This window comes from Eucyclogobius newberryi, unplaced genomic scaffold, assembly GCF_026437365.1.
Source record: "Eucyclogobius newberryi isolate DKJ021-1_F unplaced genomic scaffold, fEucNew1.0.hap1 SCAF_7, whole genome shotgun sequence".
NCBI lineage: Eukaryota > Metazoa > Chordata > Actinopteri > Gobiiformes > Gobiidae > Eucyclogobius > Eucyclogobius newberryi.
In genome coordinates, this window is record NW_027316389.1 from 2877039 (window position 1) to 2896287 (window position 19249).

Below are 19249 nucleotides of genomic sequence, written 5' to 3' on the forward strand. Positions count from 1 at the left end.
GAAAGGGACCACAGAGGAACCACAGAGGTGAGAGGAACCAGAGAGGTGAGAGGAACCAGAGAGGTGAAAGGGACCACAGAGGAACCACAGAGGAGAAAGGGACCACAGAGGAACCAGAGAGGTGAGAGGAACCAGAGAGGTGAAAGGGACCACAGAGGAACCAGAGAGAAGGTGAGAGGAACCAGAGAGGTGAGAGGAACCAGAGAGGTGAAAGGGACCACAGAGGAACCACAGAGGTGAGAGGAACCAGAGAGTAACCAGAGAGGTGAGAGGAACCAGAGAGAAGGTGAGAGGAACCAGAGAGGTGAAAGGGACCACAGAGGAACCAGAGAGGTGAGAGGAACCAGAGAGGTGAAAGGGACCACAGAGGAACCACAGAGGTGAGAGGAACCAGAGAGTAACCAGAGAGGTGAGAGTAACCAGAGAGGTGAGAGGAACCAGAGAGGTGAGAGGAACCAGAGAGGTGAAAGGGACCACAGAGGAACCAGAGAGGTGAGAGGAACCAGAGAGGTGAAAGGGACCACAGAGGAACCACAGAGGTGAGAGGACCCAGAGAGTAACCAGAGAGGTGAGAGGAACCAGAGAGAAGGTGAGAGGAACCAGAGAGGTGAAAGGGACCACAGAGGAACCAGAGAGGTGAGAGGAACCAGAGAGGTGAAAGGGACCACAGAGGAACCACAGAGGTGAGAGGACCCAGAGAGTAACCAGAGAGGTGAGAGGAACCAGAGAGAAGGTGAGAGGAACCAGAGAGGTGAAAGGGACCACAGAGGAACCACAGAGGTGAGAGGACCCAGAGAGTAACCAGAGAGGTGAGAGGAACCAGAGAGAAGGTGAGAGGAACCAGAGAGGTGAAAGGGACCACAGAGGAACCAGAGAGGTGAAAGGGACCACAGAGGAACCAGAGAGGTGAAAGGGACCACAGAGGAACCAGAGAGGTGAAAGGGACCACAGAGGAACCAGAGAGGTGAAAGGGACCACAGAGGAACCAGAGAGGTGAAAGGGACCACAGAGGAACCAGAGAGGTGAAAGGGACCACAGAGGAACCAGAGAGGTGAAAGGGACCACAGAGGAACCAGAGAGGTGATACTATGAAGTGGATGAAAGCTCCAGGTTCAGGACATGTTGGACATGTTGGAGGACGTGATCTTCATCCATGAAACTCCGAAGCTTCAGTCACAGATTCACATCTTTATTTGGTTCAAAAAGTCTCATTTCCATAAATCATCTCAAACGAGACGAGTGAAGTTTTATTTAGTTTTTATTTTGCAGATGTGAAGTTTCCCGTCCAGATGTCCTACACCTGCTCAGATGTCCTACACCTGCTCAGATGTCCTGCTCAGACCGACTCAAGTGTTTATGCTGTAAATATTAAAAACAATGTGTGAAAATAAAAAAAGGTCACTTTTTGAATCCTCTTTGAACGACGTGTTTAAGAGTTTGCTGCATGTCCTCTCCTCTCTCGCCCCCGTCTATGGGCCTCACACAGTGTTTAGTGCTAAACGCAGAGTAAAAGAGTAAAAGCTCAAAATCCTGAGATGAAACAAAGTCTTTATTTCATAAATTAAAGAAAATACAAATGTAAAATATATAAACTTCACTTTTAACATAATTTATGTGGAAACGATGGAAAGTGAGGCCTTTGTAAAGAGGTCCAGAGTGAGGTCCAGAGAGTGAGAGAGGTCCAGAGTGAGAGGTCCAGAGAGAGGTCCAGAGTGAGAGGTCCAGAGAGTGAGAGAGGTCCAGAGTGAGAGGTCCAGAGAGAGAGGTCCAGAGTGAGAGGTCCAGAGTGAGAGGTCCAGAGAGTGAGAGAGGTCCAGAGTGAGAGGTCCAGAGTGAGAGGTCCAGAGAGAGGTCCAGAGTGAGAGGTCCAGAGAGAGGTCCAGAGTGAGAGAGGTCCAGAGTGAGAGGTCCAGAGAGAGAGGTCCAGAGAGAGAGGTCCAGAGAGTGAGAGAGGTCCAGAGTGAGAGGTCCAGAGAGTGAGAGAGGTCCAGAGTGAGAGGTCCAGAGAGTGAGAGAGGTCCAGAGTTAGGTCCAGAGTGAGAGGTCCAGAGTGAGGTGCAGAAAGTGAGAGGTCCAGAGTGAGAGGTCCTGAGAGTGAGGTCCAGAGTGAGGTCCAGAGAGAGAGGTCCAGAGTGAGAGGTCCTGAGAGTGAGGTCCAGAAAGTGAGAGGTCCAGAGTGAGAGGTCCAGAGTGAGAGGTCCAGAGTGAGAGGTCCTGAGAGTGAGGTCCAGAGTGAGAGGTCCAGAGTGAGGTCCAGAAAGTGAGAGGTCCAGAAAGTGAGAGGTCCAGAGTGAGAGGTCCAGAGTGAGAGGTCCTGAGAGTGAGGTCCAGAGTGAGAGGTCCAGAGTGAGAGGTCCAGAGTGAGGTCCAGAAAGTGAGAGGTCCTGAGAGTGAGGTCCAGAGTGAGAGGTCCAGAGTGAGAGGTCCAGAGTGAGAGGTCCAGAAAGTGAGAGGTCCAGAGAGAGGTCCAGAGTGAGAGGTCCAGAAAGTGAGGTCCAGAGTGAGAGGTCAGTGGGGCCGGTGTATGCGCGCCCCCCGCAGAGGCCCCGGTGCTCTCCGCGCTTCGCCTACATCTGCTCCCAGAGGCCTCGGCTTCACTTCATCCCCCACACGCCCCGGTTTTTACCCACACGGCCTTGTTCCAACATGGAGCCCAAAAACACCCATAAACTCGGCCGCGCCGCCGGTAACGCGCCCGGAGCGCGGCTCACGCGGCTCTGCGCGGCGGGAACCGGGGATAAACCGAGGCGCGGGACGGAAATGAGCGAATATAACGTCTCAAAAGTCCAATTTAACCGACGGCGCGGCTTCTTTTCGGTCTAAAGTGCAAAACAATACGAAGCCTGTGCGGAATGGCGCCTGTGCGGAGCCCGGGAACCAGAGTAACGGCTGTAAATAACCGGAGAAATGTTCTACAGGCGAGTTTTAACCGCGCCACAGACTCTGCCCGGGATTTAAGACGAGTTTGAAGAAGCAAAGATTGTACTTTGTGTCTCATGAATGGAGAAAATCGGCTCGTAAAGACGGAACGTTTGTCTTTGAGCCCGTGCTCTTCCGTGTGACGTAACGCGTCACACTCGCTAAACGAAGCTAGTGCTAAAAATAGTCAAGAAACGCTCTTTAAATCCGCTCAGAATCCACTTTTTCGCAAACGCTTCGAGTCGGTGGACCCGGAATAAACGCCGCGTCCTTATGACGTCAGGAGATGTTAAAAATATCCAGAAATGACTTTTTAAACGCGGCTTTAACGCCACTTAGCATCGCACGAGTCGTAGCATCGAGCTAACGCCTGCGATGCCTGATCTGGGGCTGCGGAGACGCGACTGACAGCTCGCCGGACCAATCGCCGTGCGCTCTTCTTCCCCACGGACCAATCAGGCGCGCGCGTACGGCCCGGAGGCGGGGCCTGACGCGCTCCGCCGCCGTCACCATTCATGTTCCCGGGGCGGACTCCGCGGAGCGTTTCCTGCACTGGTGCATGGTGGTCGGACAGGAGGAATTGTTGGAAATTTCTGGAGGTTAGTGTATAAATCGGTTTTTACCCAGTGTGCATTATTCCCGCCGCCGCCGCCGCCTCCGAGGAGCGGGCGGTGACCGGCGGCGGCGCGGGGCCCGCACACCCGCGTCAACGGCCCCGTTTCCCCGTGAAATAAAGTGTGACGCCGCGAGTGGAGAGGCTTATGTGATCTTTATGACGGTTCTGTTTTCACACTGCGCGCGACTTAGCATCACTTTTGACACGAGGCTAACGCGTTAGCATCGCGCTCCGAGCGGACGAGCGCCACCTGGAGACGCGCACGCAACTTAAACCGGTTAAATGGTGTTTAAGTTTTAACGTTTAACCGGGTGACAAAGTGACGAGCCGCTCCGAGCCGTGACAGCTGCGTTTGGCACGGTTAGCACGGTTAGCATGCGGCTAGCGCGTTAGCTCCGGCAACAACACAAACTGCAAGCTTGAGGAGAAACGTCAGAGATTGGAGGCAGTTTTATTGCCGTTGTCGGTGAATAATGTGGGAATGTGCAACATAAAACCATAATTATCAGGAGTAAAATATAAACTGATCAAATACTAACATTAAATAAGGTTTCAGAATGATAAAAGACTGAATTTAAACACAAACGCGCCGTGTGGACAGAATAATGAGAGGAATTCTTGTTGACATGAGTTATTTTAAGGATTATTTGACCTTTTACGACCACAGACTTTATTAAAGTTCTGCTGGGACATAATGAAACACTCAAAATAAGTAAATTTAGCGTGAAACGTGTGGAATATGAACACGTGACATCAGAGGGTCAAACATGGAGCCAAAAATAAAGAAATCACTGCTACAAATGGAATAAACCGGCCGCACGATGTTTATGAAGGAAACAGAAACTCCATATTCGAGCCGCGCCGGACGATAAACGGCAGTTAAACATCACATGACCTCGGTAGGTTCTAAACTTCAGAGTCACATGTCTGTCATGTGTCTCCCGTATGTCTTTGTCTTCAGCTGCGTCTAGAGTCACTTCCTCATTAGACTCATTTCTCCTGAATTTGAGTCAGATCGTAATAAAACACTTAAACTATAGAAAACACCATGTGTCCCATGACAGAGATGACACTCGCGTCTTCTACAGCGTCAAACACTTCCTGTAGAGCGCCCCCCGGTGGCCCTGAGACGGAGTGGCCCCCGGTGGCCCTGAGACAGAGCGCCCCCCGGTGGCCCTGAGACGGAGTGGCCCCCGGTGGCCCTGAGACGGAGCGCCCCCCCGGTGGCCCTGAGACGGAGCGCCCCCCCGGTGGCCCTGAGACGGAGCGCGCCCCCGGTGGCCCTGAGACGGAGCGCGCCCCCGGTGGCCCTGAGACGGAGTGGCCCTGAGTGGCCCTGAGGCGGAGCGCGCCCCCGGTGGCCCTGAGACGGAGTGGCCCTGAGGCGGAGCGCGCCCCCGGTGGCCCTGAGACGGAGCGCCCCCCCGGTGGCCCTGAGACGGAGTGGCCCTGAGGCGGAGCGCGCCCCCGGTGGCCCTGAGACGGAGCGGCCCCCCGGTGACCCTGAGACAGAGCGGCCCCCGGTGGCCCTGAGACGGAGCGCGCCCCCGGTGGCCCTGAGACGGAGTGGCCCTGAGACGGAGCGCCCCCCCGGTGGTCCTGAGACGGAGTGGCCCTGAGGCGGAGCGCGCCCCCGGTGGCCCTGAGACGGAGCGCCCCCCCGGTGGCCCTGAGACGGAGTGGCCCTGAGGCGGCGCGCCCCCCCGGTGGCCCTGAGACGGAGCGCCCCCCCGGTGGCCCTGAGACGGAGTGGCCCTGAGGCGGAGCGCGCCCCCGGTGGCCCTGAGACGGAGCGCCCCCCGGTGGCCCTGAGACGGAGTGGCCCCCCGGTGGCCCTGAGACGGAGCGCCCCCCGGTGGCCCTGAGACGGAGCGCCCCCCCGGTGGCCCTGAGACGGAGCGCCCCCCGGTGGCCCTGAGACGGAGCGCCCCCCGGTGGCCCTGAGACGGAGCGCCCCCCGGTGGCCCTGAGACGGAGTGGCCCTGAGACGGAGCGCCCCCCCGGTGGCCCTGAGACGGAGCGGCCCCCCGGTGGCCCTGAGACGGAGCGGCCCCCCGGTGGCCCTGAGACGGAGCGGCCCCCCGGTGGCCCTGAGACGGAGCGGCCCCCCGGTGGCCCTGAGACGGAGCGGCCCCCCGGTGGCCCTGAGACGGAGCGCCCCCCCCGGTGGCCCTGAGACAGTAAATATCTATAAATTAGACGCACCGTGTAATGACCAGAGGGTCAGAGTTTGGTACTTTTAGAATATAAAAACATATTTAGAATAAAGTGAATAAACCATAAGAGAGTCCATAACTGACACTGTTGCCGCGGCGACACATTGACACCAGACCAGTGTTCTGAGTGACATGAGAAAGAAGTCCATATTACGAGCGTAAAATGAGACCATTCGATGTGGTCCAGAGTCACAAAGCTCAGAATCATGCTCCTGACCTCTGACCTCTGACCTTTGCGCTGGTTTCAGCTGAATCATGCTCCTGACCTCTGACCTTTGCTCGGGTTTAAGCTGAATCATGCTCTTGACCTTTGACCTCTGACCTGTGCTCTGGTTTCAGCTGAATCTTGACCTTTGACCTCTACTCTGGTTTCAGCTGAATCATGCTCCTGACCTTTGACCTCTACTCTGGTTTCAGCTGAATCATGCTCCTGACCTTTGACCTCTGCTCTGGTTTCAGCTGAATCATGCTCCTGACCTTTGACCTCTGCTCTGGTTTCAGCTGAATCATGCTCCTGACCTTTGACCTCTGCTTTGGTTTCAGCTGAATCATGCTCCTCGCTCAGATAAACCGCGGCGACGCTCAGGGAGTGGCCGAGTTTCAGGACGCGGACGGTCAACCGGTCACTCTGTGTCTGACCGAGACGGTCACGGTGGCAGGTACTGCAAATACCACTACTGCTGCAAATACTACTGCAGAAAATACTACTACTACTACTGCAAATACTACTGCTGCAAATACTACTGCTGCAAATACAACTACTATGAATACTACTTCTGCGAAAACTACTACTGCGAATACTACCACCGCAAATACTCCTCGCCCTGGTGCATGTTCTCATGTTCTTCTGCTCCTGGTGCATGTTCTGCTGCTCCTGGTGCATGTTCTGCTGCTCCTGGTGAATGTTCTTCTGCTCCTGGTGCATGTTCTCCTCATGTTCTGCTGCTCCTGGTGCATGTTCTCATGTTCTTCTGCTCCTGGTGCATGTTCTCCTGCTCCTGGTGCATGTTCTCCTGCTCCTGGTGCATGTTCTCCTGCTCCTGGTGCATGTTCTCCTGCTCCTGGTGCATGTTCTCATGTTCTTCTGCTCCTGGTGAATGTTCTTCTGCTCCTGGTGAATGTTCTTCTGCTCCTGGTGCATGTTCTCCTCATGTTCTGCTGCTCCTGGTGCATGTTCTCCTCATGTTCTGCTGCTCCTGGTGCATGTTCTGCTGCTCCTGGTGCATGTTCTCCTCATGTTCTGCTGCTCCTGGTGCATGTTCTCCTCATGTTCTGCTGCTCCTGGTGCATGTTCTCCTCATGTTCTGCTGCTCCTGGTGCATGTTCTCCTCATGTTCTGCTGCTCCTGGTGCATGTTCTCCTCATGTTCTGCTGCTCCTGGTGCATGTTCTCCTCATGTTCTGCTGCTCCTGGTGCATGTTCTCCTCATGTTCTGCTGCTCCTGGTGCATGTTCTCCTCATGTTCTGCTGCTCCTGGTGCATGTTCTCCTCATGTTCTGCTGCTCCTGGTGCATGTTCTCATGTTCTGCTGCTCCTGGTGCATGTTCTCCTCATGTTCTGCTGCTCCTGGTGCATGTTCTCCTCATGTTCTGCTGCTCCTGGTGCATGTCCTCATGTTCTGCTGCTCCTGGTGCATGTTCTCCTCATGTTCTGCTGCTCCTGGTGCATGTTCGCCTCATGTTCTGCTGCTCCTGGTGCATGTTCTCATGTTCTGCTGCTCCTGGTGCATGTTCTCCTCATGTTCTGCTGCTCCTGGTGCATGTTCTCCTCATGTTCTGCTGCTCCTGGTGCATGTTCTCCTCATGTTCTGCTGCTCCTGGTGCATGTTCTCCTCATGTTCTGCTGCTCCTGGTGCATGTTCTCCTCATGTTCTGCTGCTCCTGGTGCATGTTCTCCTCATGTTCTGCTGCTCCTGGTGCATGTTCTCATGTTCTGCTGCTCCTGGTGCATGTTCTCCTCATGTTCTGCTGCTCCTGGTGCATGTTCTCATGTTCTGCTGCTCCTGGTGCATGTTCTCCTCATGTTCTGCTGCTCCTGGTGCATGTTCTCCTCATGTTCTGCTGCTCCTGGTGCATGTTCTCCTCATGTTCTGCTGCTCCTGGTGCATGTTCTCCTCATGTTCTGCTGCTCCTGGTGCATGTTCTCATGTTCTGCTGCTCCTGGTGCATGTTCTCCTCATGTTCTGCTGCTCCTGGTGCATGTTCTCATGTTCTGCTGCTCCTGGTGCATGTTCTCCTCATGTTCTGCTGCTCCTGGTGCATGTTCTCCTCATGTTCTGCTGCTCCTGGTGCATGTTCTCCTCATGTTCTGCTGCTCCTGGTGCATGTTCTCATGTTCTGCTGCTCCTGGTGCATGTTCTCATGTTCTGCTGCTCCTGGTGCATGTTCTCCTCATGTTCTGCTGCTCCTGGTGCATGTTCTCATGTTCTGCTGCTCCTGGTGCATGTTCTCATGTTCTGCTGCTCCTGGTGCATGTTCTCATGTTCTGCTGCTCCTGGTGCATGTTCTCCTCATGTTCTGCTGCTCCTGGTGCATGTTCTCCTCATGTTCTGCTGCTCCTGGTGCATGTTCTCCTCATGTTCTGCTGCTCCTGGTGCATGTTCTCATGTTCTGCTGCTCCTGGTGCATGTTCTCCTCATGTTCTGCTGCTCCTGGTGCATGTTCTCCTCATGTTCTGCTGCTCCTGGTGCATGTTCTCCTCATGTTCTGCTGCTCCTGGTGCATGTTCTCCTCATGTTCTGCTGCTCCTGGTGCATGTTCTCCTCATGTTCTGCTGCTCCTGGTGCATGTTCTCCTCATGTTCTGCTGCTCCTGGTGCATGTCCTCATGTTCTGCTGCTCCTGGTGCATGTTCTCCTCATGTTCTGCTGCTCCTGGTGCATGTTCTCATGTTCTGCTGCTCCTGGTGCATGTTCTCATGTTCTGCTGCTCCTGGTGCATGTTCTCCTCATGTTCTGCTGCTCCTGGTGCATGTTCTCCTCATGTTCTGCTGCTCCTGGTGCATGTTCCCCTCATGTTCTGCTGCTCCTGGTGCATGTTCTCCTCATGTTCTGCTGCTCCTGGTGCATGTTCTCATGTTCTGCTGCTCCTGGTGCATGTTCTCATGTTCTGCTGCTCCTGGTGCATGTTCTCATGTTCTGCTGCTCCTGGTGCATGTTCTCATGTTCTGCTGCTCCTGGTGCATGTTCTCATGTTCTGCTGCTCCTGGTGCATGTTCTCATGTTCTGCTGCTCCTGGTGCATGTTCTCATGTTCTGCTGCTCCTGGTGCATGTTCTCCTCATGTTCTGCTGCTCCTGGTGCATGTTCTCCTCATGTTCTGCTGCTCCTGGTGCATGTTCTCCTCATGTTCTGCTGCTCCTGGTGCATGTTCTCCTCATGTTCTGCTGCTCCTGGTGCATGTTCTCCTCATGTTCTGCTGCTCCTGGTGCATGTTCTCCTCATGTTCTGCTGCTCCTGGTGCATGTTCTCATGTTCTGCTGCTCCTGGTGCATGTTCTCATGTTCTGCTGCTCCTGGTGCATGTTCTCATGTTCTGCTGCTCCTGGTGCATGTTCTCATGTTCTGCTGCTCCTGGTGCATGTTCTCCTCATGTTCTGCTGCTCCTGGTGCATGTTCTCATGTTCTGCTGCTCCTGGTGCATGTTCTCATGTTCTGCTGCTCCTGGTGCATGTTCTCATGTTCTGCTGCTCCTGGTGCATGTTCTCATGTTCTGCTGCTCCTGGTGCATGTTCTCCTCATGTTCTGCTGCTCCTGGTGCATGTTCGCCTCATGTTCTGCTGCTCCTGGTGCATGTTCGCCTCATGTTCTGCTGCTCCTGGTGCATGTTCTCATGTTCCTCTGCTCCTCAGATGGAGACCAGATGGAGGGCGTGGACACCGTGAGCCTTCAGGCGGTCACCCTGGCGGACGGGTCCACGGCGTACATCCAGCACGAGTCCAAACCCTTCCCTGAGGCTCAGATCATGGACGGTCAAGTCATCCACTTCCAGCACGAGTCCAAACCCTTCTCGGAGCCTCATCTGATGGACGGTCAGGTGATCCAGCTGGAGGTGGGCTCTGCGGCCTACGTGCAGCACCTGTCTGTGCCCAAGACTGGTACGACGCCACACGCTCACGCTCGATTGGTCGGTCTGTGTGTGGGCGGGGTTTACGGAGAGGAAGTTCTTCAGGGTTTGTTCACGTGAAGAAGACCACTCCATCTGGAATGTGTCTGAAGCTCGAGGTTTGAATGTCACGACTGGAGATGGTCCAGGGGTGTGGTCAGAGCGACGGGGGTGTGGTCAGAGCGACCGGGGTGTGGTCAGAGCGAGGGGTGTGTGTGGTCAGAGCGAGGGGGGTGTGGTCAGAGCTCGCACCACCAACACCAGGGGGTGGGATTTGATTTGTACAATTCACAACAGAGAGCGATATTATCAAATGTGGTTCCTCTGGGGGTCAAGCGGGGGTCAGGACACAAAGCTCTGAGCGGCTCTGTGTCCGGCGCTGCAGCGGGACACGGGACCGTCCCGTCTCACACTGACTCGTCTTCTTCTCTCTGATTGGCTGAGCAGGAGGAGAGGGTCTGCAGCTGGAGGACGGTCAGGCCGTGCAGCTGGAGGATGGAACCACAGCGTACATTCACACCCCCAAAGGTGAGACACTGCAGGGGCCGCTCGTCCAGCAGGGGGCCGCTGGTCCAGCAGGGGCCGCTCGTCCAGCAGGGGGCCGCTGGTCCAGCAGGGGGCCGCGCGTCCAGCACAGTTGTGTCAAGTGTCCTCACGTCCCAACACTAGAGCAGTTGTGTAAAGTGTCCTCACGTCCCGACACTAGAGCAGTTGTGTAAAGTGTCCTCACGTCCCGACACTAGAGCAGTTGTGTAAAGTGTCCTCACGTCCCGACACTAGAGCAGTTGTGTAAAGTGTCCTCACGTCCCGACACTAGAGCAGTTGTGTAAAGTGTCCTCACGTCCCGACACTAGAGCAGTTGTGTAAAGTGTCCTCACGTCCCGACACTAGAGCAGTTGTGTAAAGTGTCCTCACGTCCCGACACTAGAGCAGTTGTGTAAAGTGTCCTCACGTCCCGACACTAGAGCAGTTGTGTAAAGTGTCCTCACGTCCCGACACTAGAGCAGTTGTGTAAAGTGTCCTCACGTCCCGACACTAGAGCAGTTGTGTAAAGTGTCCTCACGTCCCGACACTAGAGCAGTTGTGTAAAGTGTCCTCACGTCCCGACACTAGAGCAGGTGTGTAAAGTGTCCTCACGTCCCGACACTAGAGCAGTTGTGTAAAGTGTCCTCACGTCCCGACACTAGAGCAGTTGTGTAAAGTGTCCTCACGTCCCGACACTAGAGCAGTTGTGTAAAGTGTCCTCACGTCCCGACACTAGAACAGTTGTGTAAAGTGTCCTCACGTCCCGACACTAGAGCAGTTGTGTAAAGTGTCCTCACGTCCCGACACTAGAGCAGTTGTGTAAAGTGTCCTCACGTCCCGACACTAGAACAGTTGTGTAAAGTGTCCTCACGTCCCGACACTAGAGCAGTTGTGTAAAGTGTCCTCACGTCCCGACACTAGAACAGTTGTGTAAAGTGTCTTCACGTCCCGACACTAGAACAGTTGTGTAAAGTGTCTTCACGTCCCGACACTAGAACAGTTGTGTAAAGTGTCCTCACGTCCCGACACTAGAGCAGTTGTGTAAAGTGTCTTCACGTCCCGACACTAGAACAGTTGTGTAAAGTGTCCTCACGTCCCGACACTAGAGCAGTTGTGTAAAGTGTCCTCACGTCCCGACACTAGAACAGTTCTGAGTGGTGCTGTCCTCCTCAGAGTCGTACGAGCAGTCGGGTCTGCAGGAGGTGCAGCTGGAGGACGGGAGCACGGCGTACATACAACACACGGTGCACATGCCTCAGTCCAACACCATCCTCGCCATCCAGGCCGACGGCACCGTGGCCGACCTGCAGGCAGAGGGCGCCATCGACCCCGAGACCATCAGTGTGCTGGAGCAGTACACCGCCAAGGTACACGCCCCTGCTCCTGTGCGTCGGATGCCCTCCCGTGTGGTGTTTCTAGTGCCATAAAGCCACCCAAAACAACATGGTTTGGTTTTAGTTTGAAATGCAGTTTTAAGAGATTTATGGGTCAAATTAATTGACCTTTTACAGAACAATATTTTCAATCTGAAAATCTGGCTCATCACATTCTTGTTAAAGTTAAATTCACAAAAGCTGAACCTGTGATTTCTTTTGTGGTCTAAACTAAAGCTGTAAAATCAGTCATTTTAACCTGTGTAATTCCCTCTGCAGCCAGTAGGTGGTGCCAAAGCTCAGGTACAAAAGTGACAGATAAAAATACACTGAGATTGAACTCATATTTTTCCTCGTTCTGAAACCCGAGGGGCCAAACGAGCATCTCCAGGTTGAAGTACACGTCAGTATTACCATGAAAGTGGAAATAAACGCTGCCCCCTGGTGTTCACTTCTCACTGAGCGCGTCATTTGGAGGGAATGTGGAGGAAGAAAGCGCTTGTACTCTAAGTGTAAAAGATGCTCCTGCTTTAAGGTGGAGAACATCGAGAACCCTCTGGTGCCGTTTGGTCGAGTGGAGACGGACAACGGCGTCCACATGAGAGTAAGAGCTCGCTTCACTGCGTTTGTAATACTTGGAATGCTCCTAATGGGTTTTTGTGGGACAGATCGTGCTGCAGGGCCACGACAACAGACGAGTGACAAACGTGGGAGAAAAGGCCTTCAGATGTGACTACGACGGATGTGGGAAGCTCTACACCACGGCCCATCATCTCAAGGTCTGCACCCGCCCTCACACTTCACTCTTCAAACCCATAAACCGCTACGTTAAACCGTTACTTTAAACCGCTACGTTAAACCGCTACTTTAAACCGGTCTGTAGTTTATATTTAGGGTTGTGTAGTCTGTGTGTAGTCTGTGTGTGGTTTCTGAGCGCTGTGTCTGTTCAGGTCCATGAGCGGTCGCACACTGGAGACAAGCCGTACGTCTGTGATTATCCGAGCTGTGACAAGAAGTTTGCTACAGGTACAAGTCTTGATTCATCTTCACGATCTGGACCTCAATCTGGACCAATCAAACTTACACAAAAACAAACAAAATAGACAGAGGAACAGGCAAAATGCTTTACATTTGTCCGTCTTTCGTGTGTTTTCAGGTTACGGGCTGAAGAGCCACTCGAGGACTCACACGGGAGAGAAACCTTACAGGTGTCAAGAAGTGAACTGCTGCAAGTCCTTCAAGACGTCTGGAGACCTGCAGAAACACACACGGACGCACACAGGTGAAACACACACACGGACGCACACAGGTGAAACACACACACGGACGCACACAGGTGAAACACACACACGGACGCACACAGGTGAAACACACACACGGACGCACACAGGTGAAACACACACACGGACGCACACAGGTGAAACACACACACGGACGCACACAGGTGAAACACACACACGGACGCACACAGGTGAAACACACACACGGACGCACACAGGTGAAACACACACACGGACGCACACAGGTGAAACACACACACGGACGCACACAGGTGAAACACACACACGGACGCACACAGGTGAAACACACACACGGACGCACACAGGTGAAACACACACACGGACGCACACAGGTGAAACACACACACGGACGCACACAGGTGAAACACACACACGGACGCACACAGGTGAAACACACACACGGACGCACACAGGTGAAACACACACACGGACGCACACAGGTGAAACACACACACGGACGCACACAGGTGAAACACACACACGGACGCACACAGGTGAAACACACACACGGACGCACACAGGTGAAACACACACACGGACGCACACAGGTGAAACACACACACGGACGCACACAGGTGAAACACACACACGGACGCACACAGGTGAAACACACACACGGACGCACACAGGTGAAACACACACACGGACGCACACAGGTGAAACACACACACGGACGCACACAGGTGAAACACACACACGGACGCACACAGGTGAAACACACACACGGACGCACACAGGTGAAACACACACACGGACGCACACAGGTGAAACACACACACGGACGCACACAGGTGAAACACACACACGGACGCACACAGGTGAAACACACACACGGACGCACACAGGTGAAACACACACACGGACGCACACAGGTGAAACACACACACGGACGCACACAGGTGAAACACACACACGGACGCACACAGGTGAAACACACACACGGACGCACACAGGTGAAACACACACACGGACGCACACAGGTGAAACACACACACGGACGCACACAGGTGAAACACACACACGGACGCACACAGGTGAAACACACACACGGACGCACACAGGTGAAACACACACACGGACGCACACAGGTGAAACACACACACGGACGCACACAGGTGAAACACACACACGGACGCACACAGGTGAAACACACGAATTTCCACCAGTTTTGTGCTCCTCTGACTCGTCTCACCCCTGCTCTCGTCTCACCCCTGCTCTCGTCTCACCCCTGCTCTCGTCTCACCCCTGCTCTCGTCTCACTCCTCGTCCTTCAGGAGAGAAGCCGTTCAAGTGTCCAGTAGAAGGCTGTGGTCGCTCCTTCACCACCTCAAACATCAGAAAAGTCCACATCAGAACTCACACTGGAGAACGTCCGTATTACTGCTCTGAACCCAGCTGTGGAAGAAGCTTCGCCAGCGCCACCAACTACAAGAACCACATGAGGATACACACGGGTGAGACCTCCATGTCCCCCATGTCCCTCATGGTTCCCTCATGGTTCCCCCATGTTCCCTCATGTTCCCTCATGTTCCCTCATGTTCCCTCATGTTCCCTCATGTTCCCTCATGTTCCCTCATGTCCCCCATGTTCCCTCATGTCCCCCCATGTTCCCTCACGGTTCCTCACGGTTCCTCAGGAGAGAAGCCGTACGTGTGCACAGTTCCTGGTTGTGACAAGCGTTTCACAGAATACTCGAGCCTGTACAAACATCACGTGGTGCACACGCCGTGTAAACCCTACAACTGTAACCACTGTGGAAAGACCTACAAACAGATCTCCACGCTCGCCATGCACAAGCGCACGGCCCACAACGACACAGAGCCCATCGAGGAGGAGCAGGACGCCTACTTCGAACCCCCGCCAGGTACAAGAGGGCTTTAGATTGAGATTGACTCTTCCTGACCAGTCTAAACCTTTTAGAACACAATGTCATAAATATAACACTTAATTCTTACATATTCTTCAGTCACATCTAAACTTGAATGTCTTTAAAAAGTCTCAATATAAATAATGGTTTGACTTAAGTCATCATTAGTGTCAGACTGTTTATGAAGGAAAAGGAAAGAATCAAAACAGTTAAAATCAGTCAAATGTTTAGTCCCTGTCAGTACAATTCTAACACAGAGATAACAGAGCACTTACCGTCTGACTCTATCGAATGTGTCGGCGACTTACGCGGGCACTCCGGACTCGCCCTTTCCTTGCACTCCTATGTTTTTATACATTTTGATATAGGGCGTGATCTGAAGGGTGACGCCTCTCTGGTCTCCTCCTCTGTCCCTCTCCAGTTTCACACAGAAATGTCCTTGAGCTCGTCTGCAGCTTATCGCGGGGTGTCTTACCGCGGGGTGTCTTAGAGGAACAATGGGCTCTGTGTCCGCGTGTCAGGAGTAAATCTCAAATATAGTTTAATACAGTCTCATAAAATGAACATAGTTGGTAATACAATCTTAGTAAAGTTAATATATTTGGTATTCCCTTCACAGACCTAGTTTTAGTGGTAAAAATGTAAAGTAAATGTCTAAATCCATAACAGCCTAAGTCAAATAGAATAAATATATTTTAACTCTTGAGAAACTCTTTCTTCCACGTTCAGTTTGAGTCTCTGGGACTGAAAAGTGGGTCTTGTCTCATCCTTAAATTAACTGTTTTTTCACTTGTGGTCAAAACTCTGACGTTGAGGTCAAACGTGGTGTTGTTGTCTTCAGACGCCATGGACGACCCGAGCGTGACCTATGGTCGAGCAGACGGAGACGACTCGGGACCAGAACCAGGACCAGAAACCACAGAACTGGTCCAAAGACAACACCTGGCTCTGGTCACGCAGGAGGACGGGACACACCAGCAGGTGAGGGGACACAAGCACGCTCAACACAAGCACGCTCAACACAAGCACGCTCAACACAAGCACGCTCAACACAAGCACGCTCAACACAAGCACGCTCAACACAAGACCAGAGGACACAAGACCAGAGGACACAAGACCAGAGGACACAAGACCAGAGGACACAAGACCAGAGGACACAAGACCAGAGGACACAAGACCAGAGGACACAAGACCAGAGGAGGTCCCTTTGGATGAAGCCTGCTTCGTGGATCGTAGTGAATGTATTTGTACCTGTGCAGGTGAGCATCTCTGAGGCGGAGCTACAGGCGATGGGTGGGACTATCACCATGGTGACGCAGGAGGGCACGACCATCACGATCCCCGCACATGAGCTCACCCACCAGAGGGCGCACCACCTGACCAGTCAGGGCCACGCGCTCACCATGGTAACGTCTGACGGAGGAGAAGAGCAGGTGAGACACCAAGTCTAGAATACAGTTAAAGCTGTTTCCTTCATAAATCTGAGTCACAAAGAGTGTGTGAGGGGCGTGGCTAAAGCTAGAGTGTGTGTGTGAGGGGTGTGGCTAAAACTAGTGTGTGTGAGGGGTGTGGCTAAAACTAGTGTGTGTGTGAGGGGTGTGGCTAAAACTAGTGTGTGTGTGAGGGGTGTGGCTAAAACTAGTGTGTGTGAGGGGTGTGGCTAAAACTAGTGTGTGTGTGAGGGGTGTGGCTAAAACTAGTGTGTGTGAGGGGTGTGGCTAAAACTAGTGTGTGTGTGTGTGAGGGGTGTGGCTAAAGCTAGAGTGTGTGTGTGAGGGGTGTGGCTAAAGCTAGCGTGTGTAAGGGGCGTGGCTAAAGCGAGTGCACAAGAACAGTTTTGCCTCATTTCTTTGACTTCTCTCAAAGCCTCTACGCCGCGTTTGAACCTCTTTATGTCATGCTAATGCTAATGTCAGAAGCACCTGTAAATATCAGATTGTGGCTCTTGACAAAGCGAGTGCCGTGCGGCCATGAACAGGAAACTGCTGTTGCTAACGCGCTACGCTAGCTTTGTGTTGCTAACGCGCTACGCTAGCTTTGTGTTGCTAACGTGCTTTGCTAGCTTTGTGTTGCTAACGTGCTGTGGCCTGGTGTGTCCTGCAGGTGGCGATCATGGCCCCCGACATGAGCTCGTTCCAGACGGTAGAAGAAGCGTACGCTCAGGATCAGGGTGACGGCCCAGTGACGCTGCTCGCCACGTCCAACGGAACGCACATCGCTGTACAGGTACTACTACTACTACTACTCCTACAACACCTCCTACTACACCTACACCTACACCTACACCTTCTACTACTACTACTACTTCTACTACTTCTACTACTTCTACTACTTCTACTTCTTCTACTTCTACTTTAGGAGTCAGTGTCACTTTGCTTCTTGTGGTTATTTTCCGTGTGATTAGATCAGACGTGTTCTGGAAAAGTCTGGAGACAATAGTTTGGGACTTTGAGGAGCAGGTTTCACTGCTTTGTCCAGAGTCAGACTGAAACTAAGGCGTCGCCTGCTCGGCCCGCTCAGGCAGCGGAAAGACACGACAAATATATGCCACTCTCATGTTGTATTCACTTCTCATATACTATCACAATACATTATCACGATACCATATAGTACCATGTAGTGTCACATTTGTCTTAAGGTCTTCGTCAGGACTGAACAAAATGTCAAAAAAGAATAACTATTTGTGATTTTCATCAATAACACACTTTATTCATAAATACTCTCTGAAGCTTCAGATTCAAACCTTTTATTTGTTTTCAAAATGTGTTAAAAAGTCTATGTTCAGTAGAAATGATGGTTTGATGCAGCTTTAATCTTATAAAAGTAAAATAAGATTAAAGTAAAAGTATGTCATGTTAGAATACTGAAGGTCACACTATTTACCCTTTAAACCAGTGTCAAACTCATTTTGGGCCAAACATAACGGGCCGGATTAACACATCTGGAGGGCCGGATGTGGCCCCCGGGCCGCATGTTTGACACACGACACACTTCAAACGAAGACAGATTTGTAAAATAATCATTTTATTAAATAATGACCTAATGTAATAAGAAATACAGTTTAAATATGCAAATGGGCCTCATTTACATAAGTGACACGTTACATCACATGAACCGCCCTGAATCTGTCGTCTGTAAACGAAGACCACGTGTTTGTCTCTAAACACCAGCTCTGTTTATGGACCCCCCCCCCCCCCCCCCCCCCCGGACTCTCCCCCCTTGTGTTGAAATTGTGTTCACATTAGTTTTTTTTTAAATGTGATTTGTGAATAAAAAGTGTAATTGTGTGTTTCAGTTGAGTGAGAGTCCGTCGCTGGAGGAGGCCATCAGGATCGCCTCAAGGATACAACAGGGAGAGTCTCCAGGCCTGGAAGACTGACAGTAGGACCAGGACCAGGACCTGGACCTGGACCTGGACCTGGACCTGGACCTGGACCTGGACCTGGACCACGTTGACACAGATTAAAAACAACAGGATTGAGTTGCATCAACTTTCACAAACCTGAACCTCCTGCACCTCCTGAGTTTGGTCTTGAGGATCATGTCGACTCCATCAAAGGACAGAACCACCATCGTTTTATCGACAGCAGCTTTTTAGTTTCTTTTGTAGTGGTTTAATCTTAAATATGAACACATGTTTTTTTATTTGTTGTTTATTTATTCCTTGTTTATATTTTTGTCCTCAAACAGAATTCACTGGGATTTTTATGCTTCATCAATAAAAACATCCCAAGAATGATAGAAAAGGCCTCGGTTGTCTCCCAGTGGGGGGGCTTAGCTCTCAGACTAGGTCCACAGATTGAAAATGACTTGTCCAGATGAAACGACTGAAGCTTCTTCTACTATGGAACCCTGCTGGACCAACCAGGGACTGCACCCAATGATCCCGTCTATGAAACGATTCAGGAGGGAGGAACCAGGGAGCCTCTGGTAACGGGGAGGAACCAGGGAGCCAATTCTGAGTCCATGTCCCGGTCCCGGTCCCGGTCCCGGTCCCGGTCCCGGTCCTGGTCCTGGTCCTGGTCCTGGTCTCAGTCTTTGACAGTTGGGGTCTTCCTAAACAAACTTTTATTGTAAATAGAATTGTGGGATTTTGATAAAGACTAAAGTATTTTGCTGAAGTGACTCTTTGTAACTGCAGATGGCGCTATTTCTAATAAAATAATAACTGACTGTGTTTGAGTGTTTGAACCAGGACAAAACAAACTTAAATGTTCAGACTCTAAATCAAACTAAGTTGATCTGTTTTTCCTTTAGTATTGATCACTTTGATGACGTCAAAGATAAAAGACTTGAGTATTTCACAGAACGTAAATCACATCAGTCTTAAAG

The 19249-nt window shown here is 52.1% G+C and overlaps 1 protein-coding gene across 1 annotated transcript; it reads left to right on the plus strand.

Moving 5' to 3' along the window:
• Positions 1–3394: 3394 nt before the first annotated feature.
• On the plus strand, positions 3395–18490 carry znf143b (zinc finger protein 143b). The gene is made up of 15 exons (XM_072434805.1): positions 3395–3518; positions 6295–6410; positions 9598–9843; positions 10299–10379; positions 11550–11743; positions 12285–12353; positions 12418–12528; positions 12700–12775; positions 12906–13031; positions 14325–14504; positions 14687–14914; positions 15759–15898; positions 16177–16350; positions 17021–17143; positions 18213–18490. Exons 2-15 carry the CDS (start codon positions 6302–6304, stop codon positions 18294–18296), a joined length of 1941 nt encoding a protein of 646 aa, XP_072290906.1. The 5' UTR covers positions 3395–3518; positions 6295–6301; the 3' UTR covers positions 18297–18490.
• The last annotated feature ends 759 nt before the right edge of the window (positions 18491–19249 follow it).